Consider the following 12,173-nt stretch of genomic DNA (forward strand, 5'->3'; position numbering starts at 1 on the left):
TTAGTAATTTCCTGAGGAATTACTAAGAAGTTACTTAAAATTTACTGGGTTATTTACTAAAAATTTACTGAGAATTTACTGGGAATTTATTAAGAATTTACTAAGTAATTTACAAAGAATTTAATGAGCAATTACTGATAATTTACTGAGTTATTTGCTTAGAATTTACTGAGTAACATCAATTCCATTTTCTCTTTACAATCTCAAACATTCACATTTTAGGGCCAAAACCCCTTTCTCTTTGAAAATCAATTTCAATGTAGGAAACACCTCATTTCAACATGTGTTAACTGCAATTTCATATCCACAAGCTTTTCCAAGAAACCCTTTGAAAATTCCTCTTTTTCATTTTGATTTCAAACCCTAGGTTTTTCCCCTGGAGGTAGATGAGAATGCAACCTATAAGGAGAGACCAATAACGATCTTGGATTCTCGAGAGTAAGTTTTGAGAGGTAAATTCATTCCTTTAGTGAAAGTGTTGTGCCACCATCATGGTGTGGATAAGGCTACTTGGGAGCAAGAGGCTGAGGTCCAAGAGAAATATCTAGGTTTGTTTAATGATATGTAATCGTGTCAATGTGTTGTTTCCTAACAATATGCATTTTGACTTGTGGAGGGATAATGAACATGAGTTATTTGCTTAAGAACTTAGTTTTTCATGTCATTATTTGAAATTTTGATTTAATTTTGTTCTCAATTAATGATGTTGCAATTGTTGGAGTTATTGTTAACATGGTATTCGTCTTCCTTGGGAATTATTGGAGTTGTTAGTGGCAGGAGTCACGAGATTTCAGGGATGAAATTCCTTAAGGGGGTAGGTTGTAACAATTTGTTCTAGGTGACTGCTCGAGCAGTCAATCGGTTGCTCAAGCAGTAATGTGAAACTCCCAGTATCATCCTTGATTGTAGGCGAGACCGCTTGAGCGGTCAAGCGGTTGCTCGAGCAATGAGGCTCCCAATATCTTCACTACAGCTCTGCAAAACTTCCAAGACCTTGTGTTTATTGCTCGTGTAGTGCATTGTTGGCTCTAATGGTCCCTTTGATTTTGTGCACTTTGATCTAGCGTTAAAAAATTCACTCAAGCACTCTATTTAGGACAACAGTTTTAAATTTTGATCTAAACACTTTTTGGGCTCACTTTTTCACTGTCTCTCTCTATCTCTCTCTCTAAACCCCATTTTCCAAAACCCTAGCATTAAAACACTAGATTTCACCCATTTTAGCAAGAATACATCCTTGCCCTTTATCAAAGTTGTTAATCTCGCCAAAAGCTATGCTTTGAACTGATTGGATCATGTTATTTCGCAAGCTCACTCCTTGGGTCTCCATCTCTTCTCTCACAATTTTTGAGGTAGGAATATTTTTACCCTTGTATATTTACGTTTTGGTTTGAATATGTGTTAATCTCTTGAGATAGAAGTGTGACTTGAAATGGGGGATATATATATCATATATGGTGAAGGTGAGTGTAGACACCCCATTTTTGACCGTCCTCAAGACTTAGACGTCATCGTTTGAACACTCAATGATCTTGTATGTTCGTGTTCGTTTTGAACGCCCGAAGTTCTTAGCGGAGTGCCTTACCTTTGAGCCTTTGAACTTATCTGTTTTGTACTTGGTTGTGGACCAAGAGCATGTTTTTTCAAATCTGGAGGAGAGGGCAGCCTGTCAGCCAGCCTTACAGCCCATCGGCAATGGCTTATGCCTGTCGGCCATCAATGGTGGCCGATCAACCACATTGGTGGCCGACGGCCATTTTTCTCCTTTTTTAGATATTTGTTTGCCAGCTATGCCAGCTGTTGTTCACTGAAGTGCATCTCCATACACGTGTATGGTAGGATGATTTCAAGCCTCAATCTTGTTTTTCTATATATAGGGAGTGTTCTCCCCCATTTTGAGAGGTTAGACAATTTAGAACAAAAAATTCTCTCTCTCTAGAATTCTCTCTCTCTCTTCTTATTTTGTGCCTTGTAGTTGGTTTTGTCTACACTTTTGCACATAAACCCTTGACCAAACACTATCACCTTGGAGCTTTATTTGAGTCTTGGAAGAGGATTTGAGCTTGAGTTTGTGGCTGAAGTGCTCTTTGATTCAAAAGTATTGAACCTATCTTGTTTAAGCTTATTGTGCATACTTGATTTACCATCCTTTTCAACTGTTTTGAGGTTGTTTTGAGGTTTAAAAAACTCTATTTTTGAGGCATAAAAATAGTAGTTTGAGTCTTTGTGAGTTAGGGGGTTGTTCCCCCTTTTGTTTCTTTGCTTGTGAAGCCTTTTGTGCCATTTTCTCTCACATTTAAATCATACTTTTTGGGCCTTTTAACCACTACAAAACAGTGTTATTTCAGTGGCAAAAACTTTGTTTTGAAGTCCAAAATTGGAGGGGTTAGCTTCCCCTCCTTGTGTCTTGTTTGCATGTCTAGATAGCTTAACATGTGAGCATGTTTTTCTAGCATCTTGTAGCCTAATCTTAGCATGTTTTTGTGACTGTTTTGGCCTACTTAAACTCTATTTTGAGTGGTTAGGGTCATTTAAGCTTTGCTTTGTATGGTTGTAGTGCAATTTCCTTCACTAACTTATTGTTTTAGGCCTTTAAACATGAGTTGCTTGAGTTGGTTGCATGTTGAAGTGTCATTTTGCATGTAATTCCAGCATATATAGCTCTGTCATATTCTCATTTGTTCCACTCTTTCAATTGCTTTTGAGAGTCGTTTCAAGTTTGGGATCCTTTAAGCTTGAGATAGAGTTTATGCTTAATGGTTTTAATTCTCTTTTGAGGGTTTCTACAAACCAAAGGCATGACCTCTCTCTTTCCTTACATCATCCCTTGGTTGACACTTCTTTCTCTTTAGAGGACCTTCACCAATGGACAAATCAATTAAAGAATGAGTTGGTAACTTAAAATGAGTAAACAAAAGTGGCAAGTAAAACTTGTGCAAGATAATCATATTATGTTGCATTGCATGTGTTCAATCGGACGTTATATTGAACATAAGGAAGATCGGAGCATTTCATACTCAAAGTGATGAAATGAGCCAATCTCCTCGGTCTCCGTTGCCTTTGATCACACATGATAAGGTGATGGTTTTGAATCTTGTTTTTGCACTCATTAAGCTTGTACTTCTTGGTTCTTTGGCCATCATGCATTGAAAATACTTGGTTGATGGTTTTGGAGTTAAGAATTATACTCCTTTGAACTTGTGTAATGATTGGGAGGGTAATAGTATACACACTCCTTGAGAATGCACTGCTTGGCCTCTGTTTGCTCTCTATTGCAGCAAAAAAGAGAAGTCCAGGGAATGGGTGGCCGACCGGCCACCAGTAGTGACCGACAGCCACCAACAGTGGGCGACTGGCCACCAGCAGTGGCCGACAGCCACCAATGGTAGTCGACCAGCCATCAATGAAAAGGTTGTTCAATGTGTTCCTGAGGTGGAGTAGAGGTGTTTTGGAAGTTGGCACAATTTTCAGTGGTTCGAAGAAACGCAAACAGAGGCGTCCGATGGCAAGGCGGTGGATTTTCGGGAGGAAGCCAACCAAGCATGCATGTGTCCCTAGCCCTCGAGGCCTTTTGATTGCTTTACTTAGCTTATAATAGCTAGCTCAATTCAAATGTTGTACTTAATTAATTAGTGTAACTAATTATTTAATTCAATTTGTAATATTTTAATTAGCTTAGAAATAGTTAGTTAAATATTGTGTTGTAATAATTTAGCTTAGCTTAGATTAGCCTAGCTCTTATTCATTCGGACCTTCCTTTGCGATGGCATAATATTGTAATAAGTGTGCATGCGTGTGTGCATGTTTTCCAACCCCATGTCTTTCTCCCTTTTATTTAATCGCTTTTGATGGTTAGATTAGGGCATATTTCAATTAGCATACCTTATGCTTGCATGTTTGCATCCATTCATTTGTCTTGCATGCACCGAGGCTCGGCGCATTATTCAAACTACATTGTTTTTTCAATATCTATTTGAATACGTGTTTAACTGCATGTTATCAAATTGCTTCGTATGCCATATTAGTAGCCGAGCCTATTAAATTGCACATTGCATGTGTTGCATTAGTCATTTAACATAGTTAAGAACCGTGCATTTTTCTAACTTTGTTTTATTTCCTAGCTTAGCGTACTAGGTAAGTTCTTATGCTTTAGCATATTGCATGAGTGTGATTGCCATATTGCTATATCTAGCATGCTTGCCATGAGGCTATGTGCTTAAATGTTAAACTGCTTGAATGCCTGTGGATGAAGGCTTTGTTGTTTGAATTAGAACAATTTAGCGATTGTATGTGTTAAGCCCACTTTGTTGTGGCAAATCATGTTTTAAGCCCACTTGAGGTGGCAAATCCGCATTTCTAAGCCCACTTGAGGGTGGCAAATTCAAACAATTTTCGAAAACAAAACATGAGTTGAATTGTTTCAAGTCTTGCTACCTAGTCTATACTTGCTTGTGCGCGTCACATAGTAAAGTTAGCTAAAAATCTAAACAAGAACACATAATGTTTATAGAAAGCATATCATGATTAGTAGAGGCCGATCTTTGATCGGGCGAGCGAGGGTGCTCAATTCATGACCTTCCCCCGTCGTACCCAAGTGCTTGAGCCGAGGCAACTTTGGTGATGATGGACAAGTGGCCTTTGGCACGAGTCAAGGTTTCCTAAATTTCTCCCAAAAACAAAATATTTACGTGGCGACTCTATATCTGGCAAAACAGTCCAATTTTGGCATTATTTGATTGAAAATCGATTTTCCAAAATGATTTGCCGGATTTGGACTCTTTGGTGTTTATCAATTTCATATTGCACTTGTGAGATTAGATTTAGAAGCACGAGAGTCCAAACTGTAGGACCAATTCAAGCTTTCGAAAGGGGGCGCGAAAAAGTCGAGCTACAATGAGTTTTGTCTAAAAATTGTGGAAGATTTGACTAATTCTTAATAAAAGATGATGTATACATAATGAATCTTAGGAAATAAAGAAATGGAAAGGAAAAACTCTAATCTTCTTGTGAAACTGTGATACTACGTAATATACTTATATTTATTTAATTCTGAATTGTGAATATGTGCCTTGAGTTTAATTTGTGCATATGCATCTGATTTGTGAATTATCTATTATGATTTATGTCTTGAATTTGAAATTGAAGGCCTTAATGACTTCAAAAACTGAAATTGACAAGTTTAATTAGGATATCATAATTTTTAGGACCTTTTTGGAAAGTTTGATTAAAATTTGATTCAATTTAGAAAAATTAAGTTTTAATTAATTAACCTTAAGTCTTAATTAGCATCCTAAGCTACTCTATGTATATATATATATATATATGTTAAGAGAAGAGAAGAGAAGTAAAGGACTTTGAACTCAAAATCTGCTGGAGCACCATTTTAGAGAGAGAGGGAACTCAGTTTTAGAGAGAGAAAAGCTTGATCTTGAAGAATTTGCTAGGAGATTGAAGAACTAAGGAGAAGAGACCAAGAATTTGCTAGAATAAGTGTAATTGAAGACTCTAGGTAAGAGTTTGACCCTTAATCCATGAATTTAAGTCACCTAGCATACGAATTCAAGAAGATTATGAGATTAAACACAAAAATTGAGCTAAAAGATGATGAATTTGAAAGCTAGGCATATATGCATGCACGATTTTGTGAAGTTCCATCATTTTTAAGCATGATTTTGTTATCTATGTTTGAATTAAGAGTTGAATCATACATACATCCATGATTTTTAATGTTTTGAGGTTCAATTTCATGTTTTGGAAGCTATGGAAAAGAGTTTGGAACAAATTCATGCATGCATGAAGTTTTAAGCTTTAAGCTTTAATTTTGTGGAATTCATGAAGATTTGAGTTAAGGGTTTGAAATTGACTATGTATTCATGTTTTTCAAAGTTTTTCCAAGTGTTTGGTCAAGCCATGCTAGAGTTTTTGCTTTGGAATTGAGTTTGGAGCATTTTCTTCATGTTTTGAAAACCCAAAATTCGCCCTCATTGCTCGAGCGATACATCGCTCGAGCGCACAATGAGAGCTTCCAGTATTTTTGCAGAAGCATTGCACATCGCTCTAGCGACCTCAGTTTATTTTGCACATGGCTCGAGCGACCATCGAGCCTAGATTTTGAGCATCCAGTACTTTTGCAGACCATATGGTCTGCTTGAGTGACCAATTGTGCGCTTGAGTGAACTGTTCCATTTTAGCATATTTTAAAAAGTTGTATTCTGTTCATATCTTCATTCTTATGTCATTCCGGGCATTCCTAGCATGAATTAAGCCTCATGAATGAATTAGCAAACTAGAAATGACATAAAGAAATTGATTAAGATAAGAATGATTTGATGAGCAATGTGTTTTAATGTGTGTACATATTTATGTATTGTGTAGGTTAATCTATGGAGCCATGTCAACAATCTAATCGCTGTGAGTAATATCTTAGTAAAGATATTTTCATATATGCTATTTTCTAAATGTTTCCAATGTGGTAAGCTATTCTGATTTATGATTTCGTGAATATGAATGAGCTTCTATCTGTTTGATCAACATGTGATATGTTAATGGAATTGATTAAGTACAAACGCGTGAAATAGACCTAAGGTCATTCTATGTATCCCATAAGATGGACGCAAGGTCATTTTGATTATCTGATAAGTCTAAGATATCTGTTATGTATTGACCAAATGGCCATTATACAATTGTAATCAATTGGACCCCAAGTCATTCCATCAAGTTATGATTTGTTCTGCTTTATACATGTATTATATGTTGGACTAGAGGTCGTTCTGTCATGTATTGGACTAGAGGTCGTTTTGTCATGTATTGGACCAGAGGTCGTTCCGTTATATAACGAATGCGATATGGAAACGATTATGTTTAAGTAAATGAACTCATTTATATAACCCCTTTACTTTGATGTTATTCACTAGGCTTTAGCTCACTCTGTTAAATATATACATATATATATATGTAGGTGAGCAACAGGATGTCTAACCCTAGTGACCTTGTGGAAGATCACCCGTGTTTTTGTGATGTCAGCCATGAAGCGCCTCTCGGATAAGGCTTTTGTCTTTTTCTATTGTTGGTTGTATTTGACTGTGTTTTGTTTATAAGCTTTTGAGTTTTGTAAGATGATGAATTGTATTCTTGCATTAATATATGTATGAGCGAATATGTTTTGGATGTGAGTTATTAACGAATGAAATTTCTATTCAAGCCATTTACGCATAGCTTATTGGACAAATTTTATTATTTTGCTTCTGCTTCAGGCCCCATATATTTAATTATATTTTGAATTTCTGTCTGAAACCGTACGTAATCTCATGATTACTGGCCAGTTATGATCCAAACCTCTAAGGGCAGGTTTGGGTCGTGACAAAGTGGTATTAGAGCACAAGTTATTAACTTACACACTTTTCCAATTGAGCATCAAGGTGTTTAGAAAAGACTTAAGCATGCATTCATCCGAAAAGCATATGCTTGTGTGCATTAAGATTATGCAAATATGTTAATATGTGAAATTTGAATTATTGTTCCTGTGTGTATATGTGCGAAACTTCGATGTTTATTATAATATGAGTTTATCTAGATCATGGTGAGGACAAGAGCTGATGAGATAGAAGAATCTTCTATTGCCTGTTTGGATAGAATAGAAAGAACGATCCAGGATATGGCCGAAGTGCTAAGACGACAACAACAACAACAACAACAACCGCCCCTACCACCACCACCACCAATGCTTGTACCACCTCCAGTACAAGATCATCAAGCAGATGACCGAACCATTGCTTTGATTAAAGAGTTGAAGAAGATGAAACCGCCATTGTTCTGGGGAGGAGTTGATCATCTGAAAGCCGAGGCTTGGGTTCTTGGCATTGAAAAGTTATTTGAAGTATTTATGTGCCCTGACGCAAAAAAAGTTATATTGGCAGCCTTTACTTTGGAAGGCGAAGCCCTTAGATGATGGATGTTAATTAGGGCTGAGAATATGGGAATTAGTTGGGCACGATTTCTTGAGATTTTCTACGAGAAGTACTTCTCTCAATGCCTCCGGGATCGGATATCTGAGTTTGAAAGTTTAAATCAAGGCAATCAAATAGTAGCCGAATATGAGGCACAGTTCACCAAGTTGGCCAGATTCACACCATACATGGTCGACACTGATTATAGGAAGGCGAGGAAATTTGAAGGTGGACTTCAAGGTGCAATTCAAGAAAAAGTGAATGTTTGAATTTGTCAAAGTATGTGGATGTGCTAGACATGGCTCTAATGTCTAAATCAAGCATGGCTTCACACAACCGACCATTCGAATAGAAAGGAAAGAGGCAGGGCTCTTATTCAAATAAGGGATCGGCATCTTTCAAGAAGCAAAATTTGGGAACATCAAGTGCTTCCAATTCTACGAGAGATTCTATACCAACATGTAATGAATGTGGTAAGAAATATCGAGGAGTCTGCTATAGTGCTTCTGGGGCATGCTTTAGATGTGGTAAAACAGGTCATATCGTGGGAGATTGTCCTCAAAATGAACAAAGAAGTGGAAGACCAATAGCTAGTTCAACCGGATCTGTTTCAATCACAAGAAATACCACAAGACCTACTGCTGCAAGTGATACACTCAGGCAAAGGAAAGTTTTTGCACTCGTCCCAGGAGATACACAAAATACCGAGGCTATTGTCTCAAGTACTCTTTCTATTTGCAATCAAGATGCATATTTGTTAATTGACTCGGGTTCAACACATTTTTTTGTTTCTACTTTATTGCTCATAAACTGAATAGACCTATGGAATCATTGGATTATGTGTTATGTGTGTTTGCACTATCAAGGGAATCTGTTTTGTGTTCATTTGCACATCTTGCTTGTGAAATTCTTGTTGGGAATGCTACATTGTATGTTGACTTATTGCCTCTTGATATGAGACATTTTCATGTGATTTTGGGAATGGACTAGTTTTTCTAAATATTGTGCTACCACTGATTGTGTAACAAAACGAGTTTTGTTTAGACCTCTGGGGCAAGAAGAGTTTTTGTTTGAGGGTAATGGTGTAGTACCCTCAGCCTATTTAATTTCAGCAATGAAAGCACGTAAACTACTTAAGAAGGGATGTCGAGGTTATCTTTGTAGTATTTTGATTATTTAATCTACAAATACTATGTTAGATACTATTCCAATAGTTAAAGAATTCCCAGATGTGTTTCCGGAAGAATTGCTAGGGGGATTGATTAATCGAGAAATTGAGTTTACAATTGAAGTTATGTCGAATACACAACCTATCTTAAAGACTCCGTATAGAATGTCAATAGTGGAAATGAAAGAGTTGAAAGTTCAATTGCAAGATTTGCTTGACAAAGGATTTATACGACCTAGTACTTTGTAGTGGGGTGCACCAGTTCTATTTGTGAAAAAGAAGAATGGAATGCTTCGATGTACATTAATTATCGGGAATTGAATAAGGTAACAATTAAGAATAAATATCCATTACCCCGAATTGATGACTTGTTTGACTAATTACAGGGTTCACAAGTATTTTCGAAGATTGACTTGAGATCTGGATACCATCAATTGAAGGTGAAAGACATTAAGAAAACCGCATTCCAAACAAGGTATGGACACTATGAATTCTTAGTTAAGCGATTTAGAGTAACGAATGCACCTGCAGCTTCTATGGACCTAATGAATAGAATTTTCAAACCCTATCTTGATGAGTTTGTAGTCGTGTCTATCGATGACATTTTGATTTATTCGAAAAATAGAAAAGAACATGAACAACATTTGAGAACTATCCTACAAACATTTAAGAGAGAAGAAATTGTATGCAAAACTGAAGAAATGTGAATTCTTGTTGGATGAAGTTGTGTTTTTAGGACATGTAATTAATAAGGATGGAGTTTTTGTAGACTCGCAAAAGATTGAGGCAATTGTGAATTGGCCTACGCCAACAAATGTAACAGAAGTCGAGAGTTTCATGGGATTGGCAGGATACTATAAAAGATTTGTGAAAGACTTCTCAAACATAGCCGTACCATTTATTCAACTTACCCGAAAAGGAGAACCGTTTGAATGGACTGACGAAAGGGAATCCGCTTTTCTAGAACTCAAAAAAGGCTAACTATAGGACCAATCTTAACATTCCCATTAGGTACAAAGGGTTTTGTGATTTATAGTGATACTTCATATAAAGGTTTGGGTTGTGTGGTTATGCAGAATGGAAAGGTGATAGCTTATGCATTTCAATAACAAAAACCACATGAAAAGAACTACCCGATTCACGACTTGGAGTTAGCCGCTACTGTGTTTGCTTTGAAAATTTGGTGCCACTACCTCTATGGAGCTACATGTGAAGTTTACACTAACCACAAAAGTCTAAAATGCTTCTTCACTATAAAAGAGTTGAACATGCGATAAAGGAGATGCTTGGAATTGATTAAAGACTATGATCTAGAGATTCAATATCATCTGGGCAAAGCCAATAGCCTAACCGATGCTCTTAGTAGAAAGTCAACGGGAAACTTGACGTGTTTACTTACCGAACAAAAAGAATTGTTGAAAGATTTGGAAAGATTTGAGATTGAAATGGTGTTTCATGAACGACACGGAGTATTAGCCACAATTTTGGCACAATCGCCAATTATTGAACAGATCAAGAAAAAGCAAATAGAAGACGAGTTCCTCAAGAAGGCATGTGATGAGATATAATCAAATCCAAGACTGGGATTCAATGTTGAGAACCAGGTGTTGAGATTTTAGGGAAGATTGTGTGTTCCTAATGTTTCCAACCTTCAAAGAAGAATCATAGAAGAAGCTCATAAGTCCAAGTTCTCTACATCCGGGCAACACCAAAATGTATCAGGATCTAAAGCAAACTTATTGGTGGCCTAACATAAAGAGAGAAATTGCTGACTTCGTATCTAGGTGCCTTCAATGTCAACAAGTTGAAGCTGAACATCAAAAACTAGCAGGACTGTTTCAACATCTCCCTATTCCGGAATGGAAATGGGAGCACGTAACCATGGATCTTATTGTTGGATTACCTCGGACACCTAGACGTATGAATTCTATCTGGGTTATCGTGGATAGGTTTTTTCTTCCTGTTAGATCTTTCTATAATGCTTCTAGACTTTCTACCATTTATATTGATGAGATTGTTCATTGCATTGTGTTCCAGTATCTATTGTTTTAGATAGGGATCCTAAGTTTGTGTCCAAATTTTGGCAAAGTCTTCAAAAGGCGATGGGAGCAGAGTTGAGATTTAGTACCGCTTTTCATCCACAAATCGATGAATAGTCTAAAAGGACCATTCAAACCTTGGAAGATATGTTTCGAATGTGTGCTCTAGATTTTCAAGGTAGTTGGGAAACCTATTTGTTGTTAGCAAAATTTACATACAACAATAGTTTCCACACTATCATTATTATGGGACCATATGAAGCTTTGTACACTAGAAAATGTAGATCTCCAGTTTGTTGGATAGAAGTTGGGGATAGAGTCTTACTCAGACCTGAAATTGTTCAAACAACTACTAAAAAGATTAAGATCATTCAACAAAGGCTCAAAACCGCACAAAACCGACAGAAGAGTTATGCAGATCAAAGAAGAAGGGCTTTAGAGTATGATGTGGGTGATCATGTGTTCATTAGGGTAACGCTGATGAAAGGTTAGACAAGGTTTGGGAACAAAGGCAAATTATCACTCCGAAATATTGGGCCGTTTCAGATTTTGGAAAGACTTGGTCTGATTGCATACCGAATAGCTTTACCACCAGGAATAGAACAAATACACAATGTGTTTCATGTTTCGATGTTAAGGGGTTATCTTCGGGATCCATTTCACGTTATTGATTATCACCGAATAGCTCTTGACGATAATATGGAATATGAGAAAAAGCCGATCCAAATTATCAACCGACAAGTGAAGCAATTTCGAAATAGAGCAATTTCTTTGCTTAAGGTAGAGTGGAAAGAACATAATGGCAAGCAAGCCACATGGAAAAAAGAAGATGGAATGAGACAAAGGTATCCCAAACTATTGCCGATACAAGGTAACGCAAGTTTGGAGGACCAAACTTCTTAAAGGTGGAGGACTGTGACAACCCCACCACATAATATACTTATATTTGTTTAATTCATAATTGTGATTATGTGCCTTGTGTTTAATTTGTGCACATCTGTCTAATTTGTGAATTATCTA

General features: G+C 36.9%; 1 protein-coding gene across 1 annotated transcript; it reads left to right on the forward strand.

The window, feature by feature from the left end:
- The first annotated feature begins 7,972 nt into the window (after nt 1-7,972).
- LOC145819048 (uncharacterized) lies at nt 7,973-10,682 on the forward strand. The gene is made up of 5 exons (XM_082913035.1): nt 7,973-8,186; nt 9,146-9,309; nt 9,501-9,589; nt 10,191-10,199; nt 10,394-10,682. The coding sequence occupies exons 1-5, from the start codon at nt 7,973-7,975 to the stop codon at nt 10,680-10,682; spliced, it is 765 nt and encodes a 254-aa protein (XP_082769161.1).
- The last annotated feature ends 1,491 nt before the right edge of the window (nt 10,683-12,173 follow it).

Source organism: Camellia sinensis, chromosome 2 (genome assembly GCF_055761805.1).
Source record: "Camellia sinensis isolate YWXY chromosome 2, ASM5576180v1, whole genome shotgun sequence".
NCBI lineage: Eukaryota > Viridiplantae > Streptophyta > Magnoliopsida > Ericales > Theaceae > Camellia > Camellia sinensis.

Excerpts from the sequence above, each read along its gene's own strand:
- LOC145819048 (XM_082913035.1), top strand. The coding sequence starts at position 7,973 with ATGGGAATTAGTTGGGCACGATTTCTTGAGATTTTCTACGAGAAGTAC. Across the intron at positions 8,187-9,145 it reads ATTTGAAGGTGGACTTCAAG|ATACTATTCCAATAGTTAAA; the intron begins GTGCAATTCAAG and ends ATACTATGTTAG. Across the intron at positions 9,310-9,500 it reads TGGAAATGAAAGAGTTGAAA|GGTTCACAAGTATTTTCGAA; the intron begins GTTCAATTGCAA and ends GACTAATTACAG.